Here is a 20,111-nt window from a genome sequence, read left to right on the forward strand (position 1 = left end):
TTTCCATAAAAATATCTACATAAAGAGGCTACAGGTAGTGAAACCTATCTACCTTTTTTGGGTAGAAGATAGTTTTTTGAAGTAACTTTTCATTTTTGGTCAGTCTTGTGATTTTCCCCTCATATGATTCTATTTGATGTTGTTGATTGTTTTCCTTAGTGTTCTGTGCCCTTTACCCAGGAAAACTCACCAGTCTTCCTGTGAACTGTTCAGAACTATGCAGTATTTTCCCTTTAAACAAATGATCTGATATTTAGTTTTGCTTTTCTTTATGTCAACAATTATGTTAAATAGTAGGAAAAAAAATTAAAGCATACAAATAAATAGTTAAATCTAAAGAAGAAATAGTTTTGCTATTTATTCATTGGTCTCAGCTGAAAGGACCAAATGCACTTCTAATTCTGGGTTGCACCTGATACAGGCTTTGTCCAAAATGAGCCATGGACCAATTTTACTGGTCCTACTGATGTTGTATTTTAGACAAGATATTTGAAAGAAAACTTCTTCAAAAGTGTGTCCTTGTCTATTCTGTTTCCTTTTCTCATGTGTTTCAGGTGTTTCAGTTTGGATTATATAGACAAGGATATTTGGCTTATATTTCACCCCTTAGGTGAATTCATGCTTCCTTTGTGAGATCATTGTAGCCGAAGTGACTTGACTCTCCTGCTGTTGTGCCTCTTCCTAGGCTATGACTGCTAATGGGCTTTGTCCTTTGGCTGGGCAGAAGGTCTTGTTGCAGTAAAATCATGGGTTTATAGTTAGGTTGCTATTTGTAGACTTAATCTCCCCTTTCCCCCTTTAATGATGTGACTGGACCTTGCAAGTGTGTGATGGATAAACTGAGGATGTAATCTCCGGTGTTTAGGCAAGGGAGATATTTATAGCCCACATTTGCACCAAGTGTGTATCTGCACAAAGGACACTGCAGGAAACGAACTTCGGACCAAAGGTGTGGCTCTCAGAACCATAGTCCTCTGTGGATAAATTGCTTTTAAAAAAGTGGCCTAAAGGAAGGCTTATCAAAGTGCTTGAGTCAAGTCTGAAACATGCAGCAGCTTAGTACCACATCATGTGTTCTTATCTCAGAGACTTCCTGGGTTTCCCTGGGGTTGCTGGCAGGGTGTGCCTTGCCAGAGTGCTGGAGGCACTGGGGCTGTTCCCTCCAGACTGTTCTTCCTCTCTGCTGGGCCACTGGAATGTGTGTGCATGTGTGGTGGCAGCAGTCTGGCTCTGTAGACAGAGAGAGAAAAGTGTACGCATTGCTGTTGATCTAAAAAAATATTTCAGATTCTGGCTGGAAGACAAAGGAGTTACAAGTAGTGCAATAGTGCTGTTACAAATAGTTATGCTTTATTCTGAAAGTTATACCTAAGTAAGAGAAAACTATTTTGAGCTCTCCTTTTAAATCAGTCGATTAAAAAAGTACAAAACAAAAAGCAGCAGCAGTTAAGAGACTAAGATAGTTCTTGGTTTTCTCGAAAAAAATCATTATTTCCTTTCCAACAATACTTCTGAAGCACAGATAAAGTGCCTTCCTGTCCCAGAGTTTCCTGAATCCATGGCAACCTGACTTTCAGCACTTCTTTCTTAGTTTCCTGAGCAAACTGTTGCAAATCCTGGGGAAAAAATGTGAGTGATGTAGTATGCAGCAATGCTGCCTTTATAAAGGTTTCACAGATGGGTGTAGTCAGTCATCTTGTAACTGCAGTGAACTGCAAACAGCAAAATAACAGAAATAATGGACTTCAGATTTGGGGTATGGATTTCTTTATATTTATTTTGACTGTAACTCAGCTTTATAAAGGTAAAATTCAAATTAGAAATGCCAGCGAAAGGAAACTTGTTTAGCATTGCCATATCTACTTGAATGCTTTTGAAACGTTTCCTAGTAATTCTTAATAATAAAAAATAGTTATTAAATAGTATTTTTAATGTAATAGAAGTTGTTATTTTGGCAGCCTAGTTGCTTTTATGATATAACCAGTTAAATATTTTCTGTCTAGGTTGGCAGTACATTTATTTATTGTTCATTTACTTTGAGATTTTTTTTGGGACTGTTTAGACGTAGTAAGTTAAACTGCTTGTTTGGCATGAAAGGAGAATATGTAAAATACTTGTCCTGAGAGCAGTGCTAATATTTTAAAGACTATCCACACAGATTTAATTACTTAATAATAATATTTATACATTTAATATATTTGATATAATATTTATATACTTCTTTTTATCTCTACTAGCAAAGTCAGAGATGAGTAAGAAGGCCAAAGACAGGGATATGTGTGTTCTGCAAAGTTCTCCACCCTGCCCAGGAGCATTCCTGTATATACTTAATTGTTTTCTTTTGTTGCTGCTTCAGAAGGAAGCTTTTTGCTGTCCATCTGCTTGTCAGCTCTGCACAGGGAGACAAGTTAGCTGTCGTAATGCAGGGCTTTCAAGCATCCCTTGGAACTTTCCAAAAACAACAGTTCTTGTGTACCTCAGTGGAAATAATATATCACATGTCACTCCAAATGAACTAAGAGGCCTTGAGAAGCTTGCTGCACTCTACATGGATAACTCCAGTATTTTGTACATACACCCTAAAGCTTTTGTGGAACTCCCCAAAATGTGCTACTTGCATCTAAATAACAATAATATTAAACGCCTGGATCCAGGAATCTTTGAAGGCCTTTCCAATCTTCATTGTTTATACCTTCAGAATAATCAAATAGCTTTTGTTCCCAGGGGATTATTTAGTGATCTTCTTTCTGTTAGATATTTAACACTTCAAAGAAATCGTCTCAGTGTCCTTGGAAGTGGGACTTTCTTGGGAATGAAAAGTCTCAAAACACTAAACCTAGCCAATAATAAGATTTCACAGATATCAGATTCAGCATTTTATCATCTTGAAAAACTTGCATATTTGTTTCTTGAAGGCAACAACTTAACGCTTGTGCCATCGGATGCTATTGGAAAGCTCAAAAATCTTGAGAGACTTTCTTTATCTCACAATCCTATTGGATCAATACAGCCTTTTGCATTTAATAAACTTAACAAGCTTAGGTATCTGGCTTTGAAAAATGTCAAACTAAAATGTATTGCTGTAAATGGATTTTTTGGATTAAACAACCTTAGCCAGTTAATCTTAAGTTATAATGATTTAGAAAATATAAATTCCAGCACTTTTACTTTATTGAACAATTTAATGTATCTGCAGCTAGACAGAAATAAAATAACCAGTATTGGTGATGGTACCTTTGAAAAAATGGGACACTCACTTAAAATACTCAGTTTAGCATTTAATAATATTACAGAGTTAGAACCCGAAGTGCTCAAACCCTTAGTATCTTTAACACATCTACAGGTAAATTTTAATCCTTGGAACTGCAGTTGCAAAGTGCTTGGTTTGCTTAATTGGCTGGCATCCTCTCTTGTTTCTGTGAGAATTCATTGTCAGAATCCCCAGAGTATGCGTGGTAGACCTTTGCACTACATAAAGTGGACTCGGTTTTCAAACTGCATTAGTCCTACTGCCAGCCCAGAGACTGCCTGGAGTCTGGGGTCTGTCAGTGTCCATCACAGTGCTACCACGTTGCTGATGGCATGGCACAAAGGGAACAGGCACAACACATTTGAACAGTTTGTCAATATTGAACCTAAACATGCTGCTTTCTGGGAAGGAACTACGGCTACATCTGCTACCCCTGCGCCCTATGAAGGAAACACTGTTGAAATTCCGTCACCGGCAACTACAGTATTATCAACACTACCAGTGCAAATACCAACACAGATTACACCTATTAACAGAAGCGTAGAAGAAGATTTGTTTCCAACAGATGCTGCTCCCGTGTCATTAAAAACATCCCTGATGTGTGCACAACAGGTTGAAAAACTGAATCAAGCTTTTGACATTTTACTAGCCTTTTTCATTCTGGCTTGTGCTGTAATCCTGTTCTTAACCTGTAAAATTATTCAATTTAGGCAGAAACTAAAGGTGCTGGAAAACTCAGAGGAAAAGAGAATAGAATATTATGGCTTTTATCAGCCTGGCAGATATAACATAACTGACTCAGTGCAGTCTCTAACTCGGAAATCAGTGGGGCATTCAGAACTGGACCAAATTAGGCTGCTCAAGCGAACAGCCTCAGAAAGTCAGGCACAGGTAATACTGTTCGAACACTCATCATTGTAATTTATCTAAATTTTTTTGATATTAACATTACTGTGATATGAAAGGTCAAGAAATCAAGAACTCAATTTTCTAAAAGTACCTTCACTGATTAAGAGCAACTGTTTGATAGAATTGTGGGAAAGGGCGAAAGGGCACAAACTGCATCATCTTTTGCATCCTGAATGTTTTGAAGTTTATAATTTTATTACATGTAATTTAAATCTGACATGCATAAATTTATTATCCTCTGTCCTTGTTTGTAGGAATCTTTCACCTATAGCTCAAGTATACATGCAGTATAAAATACATGTTAATTTAATTTAATTTGCAGTACTTAATGATACAAGTTCCTACAGAAATTGCATAGCTAACTTGAAGCTTTAAGCAAGCAAAACATCAGTTCTTAGCATGATCACAAAGCCAAGAAGTCTTTGGGAAGGAGAAAAAAAAGCAGTGCTTTATGTATTTATTTGAATGCAGTTTCTACTCCACTTCCTATTAATAAGCACAGTGGCCAAAAAAAAGGTGACCATATTTCCAGCTAGGATGTTCAGACTCTTGAGGAAGAGAAAAATTTAAAACTGGACAAATTCTATTAATACCTCTAACATTTTAATATATAAAATTGTGTATTCAGTATGTATAATGAATACATTAAAGTGTCTTTTTTAATAATGTGTATCTGTATCATTTTATTAAACACCCCAAACTTGAGTTAAGGGAAACTGAATTTCTTTTGAAGTGAGACATTGACCAAGTTTATTATGTCTAAGGTATTAGAACTGAATAATTATTGTCAATAAAAGATATTTTGTTATCTATGTGGTAATAGTTTGCGGGACTAGTTGATGAAGTAAGGGGTACAAATTGAAGAAATACACTACACTATAAATACATACTGCTAAATTAATTGCTAATTTATTTACATATTTCGTTTATTTTTGAAAGTGTCAGATCAGAGTACATGTTCCTAGTGAATGCTTCTTCTTGAAAATAAGGATATTTTCCTATATAGTTTTCTTTGGGTTTAACTTTTTATTTCTGTTTCAAATATTGATGTTCTGTTATTGTCAGGTTATGTTTATTGTATTATAGCTTTATTTTCAACATGACTTTTTCAGATTATTTTTCCAGTAATTCAGAATTTATTCAGGAAAAAAGTCCTAAAAATATGCTCCAAAAGTGTCCAATCTTGTAAAGTTTTCTACAATTGGGACATAGGTATACATATAATATTTGTCCTACAGGCCTATGCCTTAGAGACTTCAACCATGTGGTTTATTTTGCACAGTTTACATTTAAATCTCTTTGTTCAAGGGCAGGTGGGGAGCAATGATAATTTCTCCTCCATGGTGTCAGTTTAAATTGTGTAAAGGTATGCTGCTGTTCTGGCTCCAGCTTGTGGGCTCTGGTGTTCTCCAGATGAGCCAGAACTGCACTCAGGGTTGCTCTTCTGTCCTGCCTGCTTCCTGCTGGTGTAATACTGCATGGCTGTGTTGTGCAGCTCCCTGTTATCATGTTTGTCCACCTGCAGTTCTTTTCCAGTAGTGAAAACATATCATCTGCTACCAGTACAAATACAAACCTTGTCTGCACTGTGCAAGTGTGTCTTATTGTTGCTTGTTACGTGTCTCTATTGAATGCAATGAAAGAACAATTTAGTATATTGTAATACTATATTTTACTGTAATTTTCTGTATAATCAAATACTTGTAGGGAACACTCAATTCAGCTACTTGGACAAAAGCTTAAACTGTTTTGGATAGCTTGAGTAGAAGCTATTTCTAAAAATAGTTTTCTACTTGTAGATTAGATGGTAAATATAATGGGCAAATGCTTTTGAGGGAAAATACTGGCTGTTACTATTTTTTTTCGGTTACTAATTCACTGCAATCTCTTCATCTTTTACCTGTTTTTGTTACATTCTGTCTCTCCTACCTAATTCCTTGTGATAAATGTTAAATTTGTTTTCATTTAGTAACAGCAGCACAATTGGTGATTGCACAGTAGTAGATTTGGCAGTTTTAAACCTCACTGTGTTTAAAGCCTTGTTTCTGCTGTTTTCCCTCACTCTCCTGCTCTGGGAGTGGACTTTTTGACTGGGTACCAGGCAGTTGGCATTTTGCCAGCCCAAACTATAACAGTGTAATTCTAAATTTTCAATATGATATGAATGTTTTCAGAAATAATGGATTTGAAATTGAGTGGAAACTAGTTGGGTTTTCCTTGCTAGAAATGCTGCTATGCCTTGGTTACAGAGGAATTTTGGAAGTGGATGGAGGTTGAGACTGAACGAACTTAATTCTCAAAGAAATCTGTCAGGAAGCAGCTGTTATTTTAGGCTCTGATTTCCACAGCTGCTCTCTGCTGAAAAGCTTGAGAGGTTCTCTCTGAAGGTGCATCCTTTTCACTGACAGGCTGCTGTAGAAGTTGTTTGCCAGGTACGAGTCTCCCCATCTGTGGGGATGGAGCATGAAAGGAAACCAGTGCTGCCACAGCTGTTTGTGCAAGCAGAGAGTTGGAAGGGTTGGAAGGCATCCTTTGGAGTGGAGATACTCTAATATCCTGCTTGTCAACAGTGGGATTAGACTGATAAGGAAGTGAGAGATTCATTATGCAGTTGTGAGGGAAATAACTTCGTTTTGCAGTTGGTATCTTTTATATTTAAACGTTCACACCAGCAAACGTGTACACATGTAGTTAATATGTCTATTAATATCATTAGGGACTGTATCAGAAGACTTAGTTCAGTTTCATTACTTGAGTCTGTCCTCATGAAGCAAAATGGTGCTTCATGGTCAGTCAGTCATAGGACTCCCATGGAAATACTGTCTTAGCTGCTACTTTATTGCTTTAGGAGCTTCCAGTACTGTGCAGTTCCTGAGGGGTCTGTGTAATAATAATTTACATCACTCACAAGTATGTGCAAAGTAATCTACCTATTTCCTTGGCTAACGAGATAAGAATAAAGAATTTAATTAATCTTTCTCTGTCTGTACACTAGCAAAGATACAAACTCCAACTGGTTATTGCTTCCTCCTGGTGAATGTAGAAAAGGAGAAAATACGTTCTCTGTCTTTTAATCTCGGAAAAAGTAGGTTTTTCCCATACAGATTTTTTTCCCTTTCTGAATGAGATGCATAGCAGATATGGGGCCCAGTTTATTTAAACACCACTAAAAATTCATCACGATGTATGTTCTAAGTTGGTGGTAAAGCTTTATCTACAGTATTTATCTGTGTAATTAGAATCAAAATTGTGGATTTTTGCATAAAACCCGACTAATAAAAAGGTTGGATAGCTGAGTGTATTAGAAATTATAGAGAGGATGAGAAAAAATAAATACTACTTTATTCATAGCAGTTGTGGTCTGTTTTGTCCTTTGCAAAGCTCTTAGTCTCTTATCTAAAAACTTATGCAAACTTTGAAACAAAAGTTCTGAGATTATTCATGTAGAAGCTTCCCTAATTGCTAAATTTTGATTTCATTATACTCAAGGTGCATTTTATTAACAGGCAGCATAAAATATCCTTTCTGTAGTTTAAAAAAAAATAATGTGTTAATTGTATCTTTGAAACTGGGTTCTGGAGTGTTTTAGGTCCTAACTTTGGCCTTTTACTTTTTGCTGCATACCAAATGAGGTTTTGTCCTGCTTACTTAGAAAGACTGGGTAGATAAACTAGTTAGAAATTGATGATGATGTTTGTTTGTTTCTTTTCTGATCTCAATTGTATGCAGTTGAAGGGGAAAACTGCTTAAACAGTTCCATCCTCCAGGTTTAAGATTTTAGTATGGAAAGTATGAACTGCTCTGTTTTAGAAGTTTGTCTTAAAACAGTGTCTCTGTCTTTTCTGAATCTGTTCATATGACTTTTTAATTTCTTGAAACAAGCAGACTACTTTTACTCTCTTTAAAAAGGTGCTACACTGAGTTACTTGGTTTGCTTTCTCGTCTATGAAATTAAGGCCTGCTGAATTGTATATTCTCACTGAACTTTAGCTGAGGTTTCTTTTTTTAAAGTATGAGTCTATCTTATCATTATTTTTCACCAGCATGTGTCTTGTATTCTAAAAATAGTTGTATTGTTTAATGTTTCCATACTTGGTCAATGTTTCAGTGAGTCTTTGATAGAAAGAAAATGCATGTCCCATTTAAAGGGAAAAAGAAGGAAGAGAAGAAAAGAGAAGGTGGTATGTTTACTGAAAGCTGTAGGCAAGCTAGCTCATTTTGAAAGGGCTTGTGCATTCTTTGTGTTCCTCCAAGAAAGATAAACATGTACCAACCTTCGTTAAAGAAAGAAGTAAAATACAAGTTCTCATTTGTGCCGTAAAATAAAAATATTCTTTCCAAGTAAAGAAATTAATGATTTCTCTATGTACTTTCAAGGTCAGTTATCAAGGACAGTGTTTGATCTTCAACTACTATCCTCAGTTTCTTCTGGAAATTTCATAGACGCTTGGAAACACAAGTTACTGAAATGGGCCTCCCTGTGTGCTCATTCTGTCAATCTGCAAGCATGGGAAAAACTCATGTTGTTAATGAGCACTTTGCCTACAGTATTTGTTTACGTGTTGGATAATTAAACTTCCCTGAATACATTGACCATCATTAGCCCTGCAGCTGATCAAAAGACTATGCCTTCATTGCATCAAACACCCTTTTTTCCACTCCCAATATAAAATTTCCTTGACAGCTAGGGTTTCTTTATCAGTTTGGTTGAAGAAGGATTGAGAGCAGGCCTGCAGAGAAGGACTTGAGGGTAAAGATGAAAAACTGAAGCTGTCAGTGTGTGCTCACAGCTGAGAAAGCCGATGAAATTCTGGGCAGTGTGGCCAGTAGGTCAAGGGAGGTGTCTCCCCATCTACTCTGCTCCAGTGAGACCCCACTTTGAGTGCTGCATCCAGCTCTGGGGCCCCAAATATAAGAAGGACATGAAACTATTGGAGCAAGTCCAGAGAAGGGCCACAAAGTTGGTAAGAAGCCTGGAGCAGCTTCCCTATGTAAACAGGCTGAGAAAGTTGGGGTTCTTCAGCCTGGAACTCATAGCTCCTTTCAGTATCTGAAGGGGGGCCTACAGAAAAAACAGAGAGGGCCTCTTCTGTACTGACAGAACGAAGGGGAATGGCTTCAAACTGAATGAGTAGGTTTAAATTAGTTGTTAGGAAGAATTTCTTTACTGTGAGAGTGGCAAGGCACTGGCACAGGTTGCCCAGGGAAGCTGTGGATGCCCCATCCCTGGCATTGTTCAAGGCCAGGTCAGATGGTGCTCTGAGCAAGTTGTTTCTAGTGGAAGGTGAATTGGAAGTAGATGATCTTTAATGTCCCTTCCAATGCAAACCATTCTATGAGTCATGCAGTTTGGAAGGAAGAAAGAATACAGGTAGTAGACAGCAGCTTGTGTTATTAATGAAATAGTGTGTATGAACAGGGCATAGTTTACTTCTCCAGGGTACAAAGTGTTCACAGTTGTTCCCAGATGAATGCCTTTTGTCCTCTGTTGACGTGATCTGAGGACAGGTGTTTCCTTTTTCACACTGGAAAATAATAATCACACTTTCCTAGAGATGTGTTTCAAAAAAAAGGATGAGGCAAATGAGTTTTAATGGCAAGTGTGTAGGTAGAAACCTTTGACTCTGTGAGGAAACCTGCTGTGTCTCTGTGGGCTTGTTACACGGATGCTGAGCAGGCAGCGTTCACTTTCTCAGCAGTGCTGTGAGGTAGATAGTCTGTTTACTGTTTGTTTGCTCTCTGCAGAACCCCACAGAGAAGTCTCACAAGGTGAGAATTTTTGTTTTGCTGTTCTGAATGTGATGAGGAAGCTTTTGGCAAGGGAGAAAGTGTCTTTTAAAATATATAGCTGACAGTCAGATAATGAAAATTGTGTCAGTTTTCATTTTGTGGAGTTCAGGAGTTTCAAGTTTGATTACACAATATATAGTTCAGATACTGGCATTTGGCAGTACCTGAATAAAAAAAAGTGAACAAAAATAATCAAAAATTGTATCAAAACAAATATAAAAGAAATATTCTCTATGCTTAGGATTCTAACATAATAAACATTTTCCCCCAAACATCTATTTTTAGAGACATTCTGTCATATACTTAAAATTTGTTGTTTGTTTGATAAGAAGTTTTTCAAATGTAGTAACTAATGTACAAGGTGCTAGAGAAAACGAAATGAAAGAGCATTAAGAAATAGATTAGTCTATGTTAAAACAATGATCAACTACAATCAAACTACAACATATGAACTTAGTATTCAGTGCTTGTAAATAAATGGAATATGTCTGCTTCTGCTTATTTGGCAGGAAGAGTGTGTTTTGGGTATAGGTAAGTCTGAAATTCGAAACAGAAAGCAATAAAGTGCTTCAGTCAGTGGCAGTCCCAGGAAGAGGGCGGTAGTTTACCATCACCAGTTAGGCCCTTTCCCTTTTTTTGCTTTATGTACCTGAAAGTTATGCAGTCTTACCAGTCCAAGCACAAAGGTCTCACAATCCACATCTCTGGCATTTGATCTGCAGTAGCGTAAGATTGAGCAGAAGCTCTAACTGGTAGCTTTGCATTTACCCATCATAGGGAGATCATGTTTTTCTATGTCCTCACCCTACAGGCACATCAGTTCTCCAGGCAGGGGCAAGTGTAATCATGTTTAGTGTAATTTTGGGCATTGGGTATATATCTAGGCTGGCCTTCAGGTCATGCTGGGTAAAGGTGCTCATCCTGTTTAACTCGTGAGTGAAATCTCCCAGCCCTTTGCATTTGCATTGAATAGCTTGGAGTTTCAAATGGCAGGAGGTGCCCTTGTTCAAGCAGAGAAATCCTGCCCCACTTTTCTCTGTATAGTCAGGGAAGTGACATACCCCCAGGATTGAGTACAGGGATTTTTCACCTTCTGAGGGCAGCCAGCTGCCTAGGAGGTTGAAGAAACACACATATGTAGAGAAGTATACCATCTTTACAAGCTGCCACTGCTCAATGTTTTATGTCTAGGTTTATACATTGAATAGTTGTGGCAGAAGTGGTGTTGGGAGTAGAAGCCAGTATTCCTGACTTTCCAGCTGGCAGGGGCATTTCCTTCCCACTTGGTTCTTGACTCCTCTACTAATGTATGTTTTCTTTTATTCCATTGACAATTATTTCTAAGTTTTCAACAGTGGCACATGGAGTTTTATTATATTTAAGAAAAATGTTTCTTACATATTTTGAAGGCATTTTGTAATTAAAAAGACCACCTGAATTACTTGCGTGATAGCATTCTCAGCTAAGCAGTAAGCAAGGAAAAGACCTCTCCATAAATTTGCTCTACAGCTGCTGAGCAAATTTCCTGTGTAGTTACTTTAGCTAAGTCATTTTCCTGTTCTTTTCCAATGTTATGCAAGATAAATTTTGTTCTATTACAGTGTTATCCAAGATAAATTTTGTGGTATCATCAACATTTCAGTGGAAGGGCTCCATGATGTTATGACTGAAGATTCTGAAACAGGAACATACAAAGAGTAAGTGGAAAATCTAATTTTGCTGGGTTTAACAGTAGCAGTACTGTTTTATATAAAGTGTTTTGATTTAAAAAATCTGTAGGCAGTTGAGATATGGTTGTAATAGTTTATTTTCTCAAGTGTGAATATTTTAGTAAGACAGGAAATTTTTGGTTTTCAGGGAAAAATGATTGCAATGGAGAAATAGGAGCCTAAAATGACTGTAATTTTAATTGTTCATTAAGTTATCTGCTAAATGATGTCTTAAAATGTTCATGTGCTTAGATTTGCTTTTTGCCTGCTGGACTGTTACATCTAAAATTGCAATACTACAAGCTTGTGTGTTGATAGGGTGGTAGCTCAAAGTTTTTTTTGAGTGTGACATCAGCCTCATAGAAGTGTAACCTAGTGTACAATACTTCACAGCTTGGAGAACTTGAAAACCTATCCTACAAGGGCAGTTCTCTCCCCTGAGTTGTTCCACTTAACTGGCTGCTACAGGTTATGTCTCAGAAGACAGTATCCAGAGCTGGGAGCAAGAGTTTGCTTCTGGCAGGAAGGCGGGTGTTGGGGGTGCCCAGAGTGTACTGCAGCCCAGCACCACACACATTCACCTGCTGATGACTCTCAAATTACTGGTGGTAATCCATCAAAGCTGGAAAAATAAAAAAATAGTAAATAGTAAGATATATTTTGGACCGAAATCTTAATTTTGGTTTTTTTCTCTGTAATGATTACAGAGATTTAGGTTGATGTAGAGGTGTAAGACATTAAAAAAGGTGCTCTGCAGGATGTTCTTGCAGACACTATATGCTAATAGCAGTACTTACTGGATGCTTTGGTACTAAGAATCAAAACATTTTCTAACTTTCAGATAATTACCTGGTGGTGTAACAGACTGTATCTGAACTAATTAATTAATTGCTTCAGGGGGTGTTTGTTGGCACTGAAACCAGGTGGCAGAGAGCAACGAGATGCAATCTATTAAGTTTGTCTCTGCATAACACAGGTGATATGCACACAAGTGTGCACAGAGAATGGTCCACATTTATGCTGAGCATGAACTATTGCCCAAGAATTGCTTGCAAAACTACTTCCTGCTGAACTCAGTAAAGAAGATGTAACTCCAAACTCTGGGAATGCACACCAAGTCTGGCAGTGGGTTTTGTTTACTGTTCGAGACAAAATTACAGAGTCCCTTCTATTTCTAAGCATGTTGCATTGCCAACACTTGTTATAAAGAGTTCTCATAGAGAAATAAAAAAATTTGTTCTAGTTCATTTCATATTTTAAGCCTGAAGGCTGTCACTACTTTTCCAAACTCTGGACATTGTTTTCACTTTGTATAATATAGTTGCACTGAACCAAGGACATACATTGACAGGTGCTGAATGGGCTGTTTGAAAGATTCCCACATTTGTGTAATATATTTTGAACTTCTGAAATTCAGTCAAGTGAGAGCACTCATCATAAATCGGGTATATTGTTGTGGTTTTGCAGGTTGAAGAAGCATGAGTTAAGCCAGGACTGGTTCAGGAAAAAATAATGTGTACTCCACTGATTATCATATTAACCAGTTACTGTAGTATAGAAAGTAAAACTATGTGCATGTTTAGCATCAGAGAATCAAGGCTGAAGCAATATAGAACTGCAGCCACTGGAGAATGAAGACGACATAAACTTCCACAGGGAAAATTGTATCTTAAATGTCTTAAATGGCAGTGTTGGCATAAGTGTCTTATTAACCTGACCATGATTATATTTAAACAGAAATTTTGAAGAAACTATTGTAGTTAGAGGAATGAGATTTTGGAAGAGAGAAATGTCTCACCACTTTCTAAATTGAATTTTAATTGTATTATGAAAATGTTTACACAGAGTCCTGGCTTACAATATGGAGGTTTCCTAGTGCTTATGTTTTGCATTATAATGATAATTACAAAAACTCTTCACAGACCTCAGATTTTCTGGAAAGAGGAGTGTTCCTTTACTTTAGTCTTGTCTCACCAAAACTCACATTTTCCCCAATTTTATCATCATCTCTTAGTTATTCTTCCTCTTCTTGTGTTTTGAATTACTCTTTGTGGTACCTAGAATTTAGTAAGGACTGCAAAAGTTAATTCAATTTGGTATGTTTTGGCAAATACAACTTTTGTCTCCTTTTTCTTTAATAAACTGAGTGGCAATAAGGCATATGTGAGCATAGGAGATACGCAATTTGCTGTATTATTTTGAAATTACTAATCTTTTTATTAGAAATTGCTTCTTTGTTAGCATTTGACCCTGCTTGCCATGCTTGCTGTTTAGGAAGTGTTTCATACAGTTCTAAACACATTTTAATAGAAAACCAAATATATAAACAAAATAAGTCTGAACATTTTCCTATAAAATTATATAAGAATCACATAAAATTCCAACTTTTTTTTTCATTTTTATAACTTTAAAATAGGGATTCAGCTGAAGGAACATTGTACCTGCTAGCAGAATGCAGCAGTTAAAGACACACATTAGTGCAGGATTGTAAAAGAGCAATAATGTGCATCTGTCTTTGTGCTTTGTATTGTGTGAGTTGTGTCTTTCCTGTCTTAAAACACACCTAATTCATAGTGACAAGTTGTTGTCACCTGAGTAGTTTTTAAAACCTTTTGGTTTTTAAGGCAGATTTTCTAGGAAAAAAATTGGTAAAGTGGTTGAATATTTGTGAATTCTTTCAATGCAGATTGTGCAAAGTGAATGAAAGGTATGCTTGCTATAGGATACCTATCATCAATGTCTTTATAAAGTCTATTCAAACTATTTCAAGAGACAGAAAAACCTCTGACATTTAAACTACTTTTTTCCTCCATATTTTCTGGTTTTGTACTCACTACAAAAATAATAGTTAAAATAAGGCTGTTACTTGCAAATATTGCCAGTTGAAGCCAATCAAAAAATTAGTTTGAAACCTTAGCCTTACCTGCCTATAAAGAGCTGTTTAAGTAAATGATTGCAGAAGCTAGCTCATTTCTGTCTGCCTGAAACATTATTCTTCAGTGTCTAGCAGATGTTAGTGTAGAACCAGTAGCAGTGCCCTGATTAGTTTTCAGGTTCTGTGAGATTAAAGGTCTCACAGAAAAAGATGAATGCCATGAGAAAGCTCTACTAGCTTTGTACATGTGCCATTTTGACTTTCATGTTGATAGGATAGAGTGCTTGTGTAGCACTTGCTTAAGAAGAATGGAAATTTTTAGTTAGGAACCATAAGTTTTTCTATATTAATTCTTTTTTTAAGGCCATGTAGTCTATTTTCTATATACAGAAATGCATTTGAAAACCACATCCTAAGCTAAAATATGGAGAGTAGCAGAGATTTTTACAGGGGTTGAAGTGACAGAGAACACGCAATTCAGGCTTTATTAGATTCAGTGTTCTCAGAAAAAAAATTGTTAACAGATTGCCTGACTTTCAGCAAACTCTTTCATATCTGTTCTGTGTTTTTAAAAGTGCTTTAAAATAAGTTTTAATGATAGTGCATGTTAAAACTGTTCTTATTCCCATTTTTAGCTGCATGTTAATGTCTCATTTTGAAGAGCCCAAAGCTACAGATGATGAGGAACCTCCCACAGAACAAGACAAAAGGAAAAAAATGGTAAGTTTTAGATTTGTTATTCAATTATAAACCTGATTTATATGCTTCACTTCTGTCACACTAAATTCCTTTTAGTTTTGGTTCATCTATTGTTCTTGGAAAATTCATCTCTTAAATCAAAAGAGGAAAATGATGACAAATTTTGCAACCACAACACTTACGCTTCTGCTTGCATTTTGCAGCTTGGAGTCTATTGGCAAAATAAACAGCATCTGTGGACATTCCAATAGTCAGACAACAGAAAAAGAATTTATTGGAAAAAGTAGAGAATCAAACCTTACTGAAATGTCATGGCAGGCCAAATTTCTCATATTTAATACAATTCATGTGTTTGCACAGAACCTTTTTCTAATGTACAGAACTTTTACTAAAAAGTCATTGGATGCTTTTGCTTTCTTAGTAAATGGTTTCTTTTAAATGTACAAATTTGACTAGGTTCTCCGAAGTTTTGTGGGAAAAAAGTATGGAATTACAATATTTATCAGTAATTAGGTAACAAATTGAAGTGCATACAGTAGCATATTCCTGAACTTCCAACACAGTGCAGATCTGACAGGGCCACTTGGAATAAAAGATTAATTTTGAATTATGTAGTATATTAAGTTTAGTCATCTTCTTCCTTTTGGTTGTTTTTTCAAGATTAATTACTTTTCCTTAGTATTGCAGAGATAATTCAGAGGATTGTTGCAAAACCCATCATCACCACTCATGATGAGGCAGGTCCTGGGGATTTGGGATGTCTGAGACACTAGAGACCATCTCTGTAGTATTATTGTAAGAGATGCTGGAGAAAGTTCAGACTTGAAGTTCCAGAAAATTTTGCAAATAAGCAAGAATTCAAACCCTGTATTTTCAAAACAATACACTTTTGTTCAGACTTTGAAAATTGTCGTTGGGGTGCTAGAACAGCATTACAGAGATACTTGCATTCTAGTAGTTTTTTAAAACTGGAAAATAATTGGACTTAAGTTGAGGCTCGTTGGTGAAAATTGGCATATGGGAAGGCAGTTTACTTACCATTGAATTAAGTCTCGAGTCCTTTTATTTACTTCCTTTTTTTACGTTATCTGGATAATAAACTTTGTAGCATGAAATTGCTGATTAAATTAATTTTCGTTGGCAGAAGAGAAACAAAATTCACCTGAAGTTGATATTTTAAGTCAACTTTTTTCTGGCTTCCCGTTCTAATTCTGAGTACAGAATGAGTTAAACAAGGATTTATGGTAGGGTTGCACAAGTCATAGAGTTAACTAAATGCACAGATTAATTGGTTTGTAGGTATAAGAGGTTGTAAAAGAAAGGCTTTTTTGGCAGCACTTCCCAAGGTGACTTTGTAATGTATGCCATTCATCTAGTTCCTGCTGTATCAGGGTTACAAGGATGAGAACCCTTATATATGGCAATTTTTAATACCTATTTTTCTGTGCAAAATTCCCTAGACTAATAACTATTCAGAGCTACTAACTTACTGAAACTAACTAATTATAAATTCAATATATATCCCAAATTACAGTTGTTGCAGATTCTTTGCTGGGCAATACAGTCTTGTTGGGGTTCCCCCCCTCGTAGATTGTGCTAGTGCTATTACAAAAGGATGTCACTAACCTTGGAAAATCTTGAGTAGAGTAGTTGTGATTTAGAAATTTCATTAGAAAAATCTTTTATATTCCAGAGATTCAAATTACATTACTGGAAAAAAATACTTCAGATACTAAACTAAACTATTACTGCAATTACTTCCTTTTTCAAAAGAATATAATATTAAGAGTAAGGAAGAAAAAGATTATATCTTACCTTTGAAATGTAAAATAGCTGTGTACTACAAAATGGTGAAGGATCAAAGGCTAAAAAGCCAACATGAGGAATACTGAGGGAATATTTAAGAGATTTACAATATCAAAGGTGTGGTGACCATAATAAGAAAGAATAACTTGTAAGCAATGATGGAGGAGGCCAAAAAACAGCCTTGTTTTTTTACTGGAGTTACTTGTAAGAAATAAACTTAACTTCTCTTTTGTAGTAATTACAGTAATTTCGGAAGTTTTAATCTATGTTATTTATATGTGGCTGATTCACTCAATATTTTTTCATAAAATATTGAGTGAATATTGAATAACTTGCTGTTAAGTAAGTAATCTTAAGGTTCAATGTCTTTGACTCCATATTAACATTTAAATGTTTCTTTTTTTTTTTTGATCATGCTGAAAGAGCTGTTGTACAAGTTTAATATGCCTTAATTCTTTAGAAATGACAGTATAGCAAGGTATTATAAGTCTCCTGTTTCAGTGGGCTTTGAGATCTAGCACTGATAGTTTCCTGGCCTTCCAGTATAAAGAGTAGTGTTGTTTGGTTTTGTTCGTTTGGAGATGAACAGATCACAGGTCTGCATTAAGTGGCCATTGATTTCAACATCCTACTTCTTTAGGATGTGGCAAGCTCCAGGTGTCCCCACCTTCCACCCCCTGGTGGACTGAGGGACAAATGCTGACCCATGTGTCTGCTGACACTGAAATGAACAATACTTCCTCTATCAACGTAACCCCTTCTTTACCTATGTTTGCTTTCATTAAGAAGCAGTTAATATGTAAAATAGTGGCAAATACTCTGTCCCTCCTGCCCAGAAGGAAATTGGATAATCTAACTGGACTGCTTAGGTTTATAGGTACTACTACTGAAGTGTGTCTATCCTTTATAGATATGGGCAGTTTATTTTCACTGTTGTTTGTCATATAGTCTAAACTAGTTCAACTTCTGTGTTATGTTTTCTTACTAATAAAATAAAACTGACCATAGTTCATGCCATTGCTAAAGTGCTTGCCATGGTAATGTCTGATGGGATTTTTGGGAGTTACAGGAAACTCGTTCATTAACCAATAAAGCAGCTTGGAATTGTTTTTATCTTATAGGTGGATGAAATCTTACAGCAAAGTATAAGATTCTAGTGATTTGCCACTGCTTCAAATAGTTTTAAACCAATATTTGCCTTGATAATACTTAATTTGATCCTTTCTTCAGAAATCTTCCTCCTTCTTTCTCAATTAAGTATAAAGGAAAAAAAAAAACCACCAGATTTCATTCTTGAGCTGAAGTTATAATAGAAATTAGTAAGTTGCAGAGTGTTTTTTAATGCATTATAATGTATTTTTCTCTTACGTGTTTTCCACAGCTTGCACTGAAGGATCCTGTACACACTGTGTCATTGCAGCAGTTCATCTATGAGAAGCTAAAGGCACAGCAGGAATTATTGGGAGAACAAGGTTTTCAGGCCCTTATGGAAACTGTGGACACAGAAATAGTTGCCCAGCTACAAGAATTTTTACAAGGCTTCTAAATAAGCAGAAAAAAGATTTTTTTTTTTTGTCGAATTAATTTCAAAAAAACAAAGAAGAAAAACCCCAAACCAAAAACTCTAGCATTCTATCTTGTATGGAAAAGCCTAGAGGAAGGTGAAAATAACTTCTGTTAAAAAAGTAAAAACAACTTTCTGTTTTTGCTGTTAAACTATGTTTTTTGTTAAGTTTTTAATAATAAACACCATTTAACATTTCCATGACTCCTAACATAGTCTGTGTTGTCCTAGGTTGTACCTTTTTTCTGATACCATTACAGCCTTTTATTGGTCACAAAGCTATGGTTAAATTCAGAGGTCTGAAGGAATTTACTGATACATATTAATGGGAAGAGTCTGCTAATATAGTCTGTTAATACTATAATTCAGTATCAGGAGCTGCTTCTTTTCATATTGTATACCTATAACTTTCTACCCTTTCTATTGGTCTTTCTTGACTGTGTGTTCAACCATACAAACAGAAAGAGTTGGGAAAGCATTAAGACTGTGAGCACAAATATTCCTTCACGAAAGATAATTCCTTGGAATTGTCTCAGAGAAAAAGAAGCTTAGATTGTATTTGAAGAGTTGTTAGAGACCATCAGTGTATGCCTCTCTCTGAAGATGAGGCTTTTCATTTTAATCACCAAATACTTTATTTCTCTTAAGAAAAAAATTCTTTCTTGAGTTCCTTCTGTTTCACTTCTGGCTATCTTAACACAGAAACTCACCAGAGGCAGATAAGTATTTAATTCCAGTTAATTTGTGGCTGTACCTAGACTACTTAAAATTGCCATATTTAGTATCTCAATTCTTTGCATTTTTTAATCAAAGGCATGTTATCAGGATACTTCAGAATTGCTACTGAAAAGTTTAGGCCCAGATGGTTACAATTGAAATAATTATTTGCAAACATAAGGCTTACTTTTAATTATTTATTAGTTACTTGCAGGAGTTGGAGTGTAAAGCTGCTCCTTTCTGTGTGCCTTTGTCTTTGGTAACTTGCAGGTGGAAGGGGGAAGAGAAGGCTCATTTCCATTTTCATATTTTTCCTTTTAAGGGCTTGTCTTCCACCTTCAAAGTTGAAATGAACTTTGCATCATTAAGGAATGATTCAGCTATTAAGTCAGACTTTTTTTTCCAGGCTCTGTTTTTTAGCTCTTTAAAGACCCCTACAGGCTTTTGAGAATCTTACCAGATGACCACATGCTTTTAAAAATCTGAGCCTTTTTTTACTGACCCTTTGGGGAGTAACCATTTTCAAAACCTTCTCTCTGTTTGCAGAGTAAGTTTTGCCTTTCTCTCCTCCTTTGGCATGAGGATCAAAGGCTGCTTGGGACTCAAACTTCTGAATGCAAAACCTCCCCTGTACCTGTTGCCATCTGTCAGCAGAAGTCGTGTGATAACTCATTGTTTCCTGCTTTGTACTTGGAGAGGTTTGCTAGAAGAATTGTTACAATTTGTATTGTATTAGTTACCAGAACCTGATGGTAATTTGATTGAATTTGCATTTGTTGCACAGTTAATCTG

At 36.1% G+C, this 20,111-nt stretch overlaps 2 protein-coding genes across 2 annotated transcripts in view; both read left to right on the forward strand.

Moving 5' to 3' along the window:
- IPO11 (importin 11) overlaps positions 1-18,806 on the forward strand; it is an 81,510-nt gene extending 62,704 nt beyond the window's left edge. The window contains exons 30-32 of the mRNA XM_071580708.1: positions 11,551-11,646; positions 15,169-15,253; positions 18,420-18,806. Coding sequence (XP_071436809.1) covers positions 11,551-11,646; positions 15,169-15,253; positions 18,420-18,584 — 346 coding nt within the window. The 3' untranslated portion in view covers positions 18,585-18,806. The remainder of the gene's footprint in view (positions 1-11,550; positions 11,647-15,168; positions 15,254-18,419) is intronic.
- On the forward strand, positions 1,628-5,105 carry LRRC70 (leucine rich repeat containing 70). The gene is made up of 2 exons (XM_071580709.1): positions 1,628-1,756; positions 2,238-5,105. The coding sequence occupies exons 1-2, from the start codon at positions 1,678-1,680 to the stop codon at positions 4,169-4,171; spliced, it is 2,013 nt and encodes a 670-aa protein (XP_071436810.1). The 5' UTR covers positions 1,628-1,677; the 3' UTR covers positions 4,172-5,105.
- Positions 18,807-20,111: the final 1,305 nt, after the last annotated feature.

The sequence above is a fragment of the Pithys albifrons genome, chromosome Z (assembly GCF_047495875.1).
Source record: "Pithys albifrons albifrons isolate INPA30051 chromosome Z, PitAlb_v1, whole genome shotgun sequence".
NCBI lineage: Eukaryota > Metazoa > Chordata > Aves > Passeriformes > Thamnophilidae > Pithys > Pithys albifrons.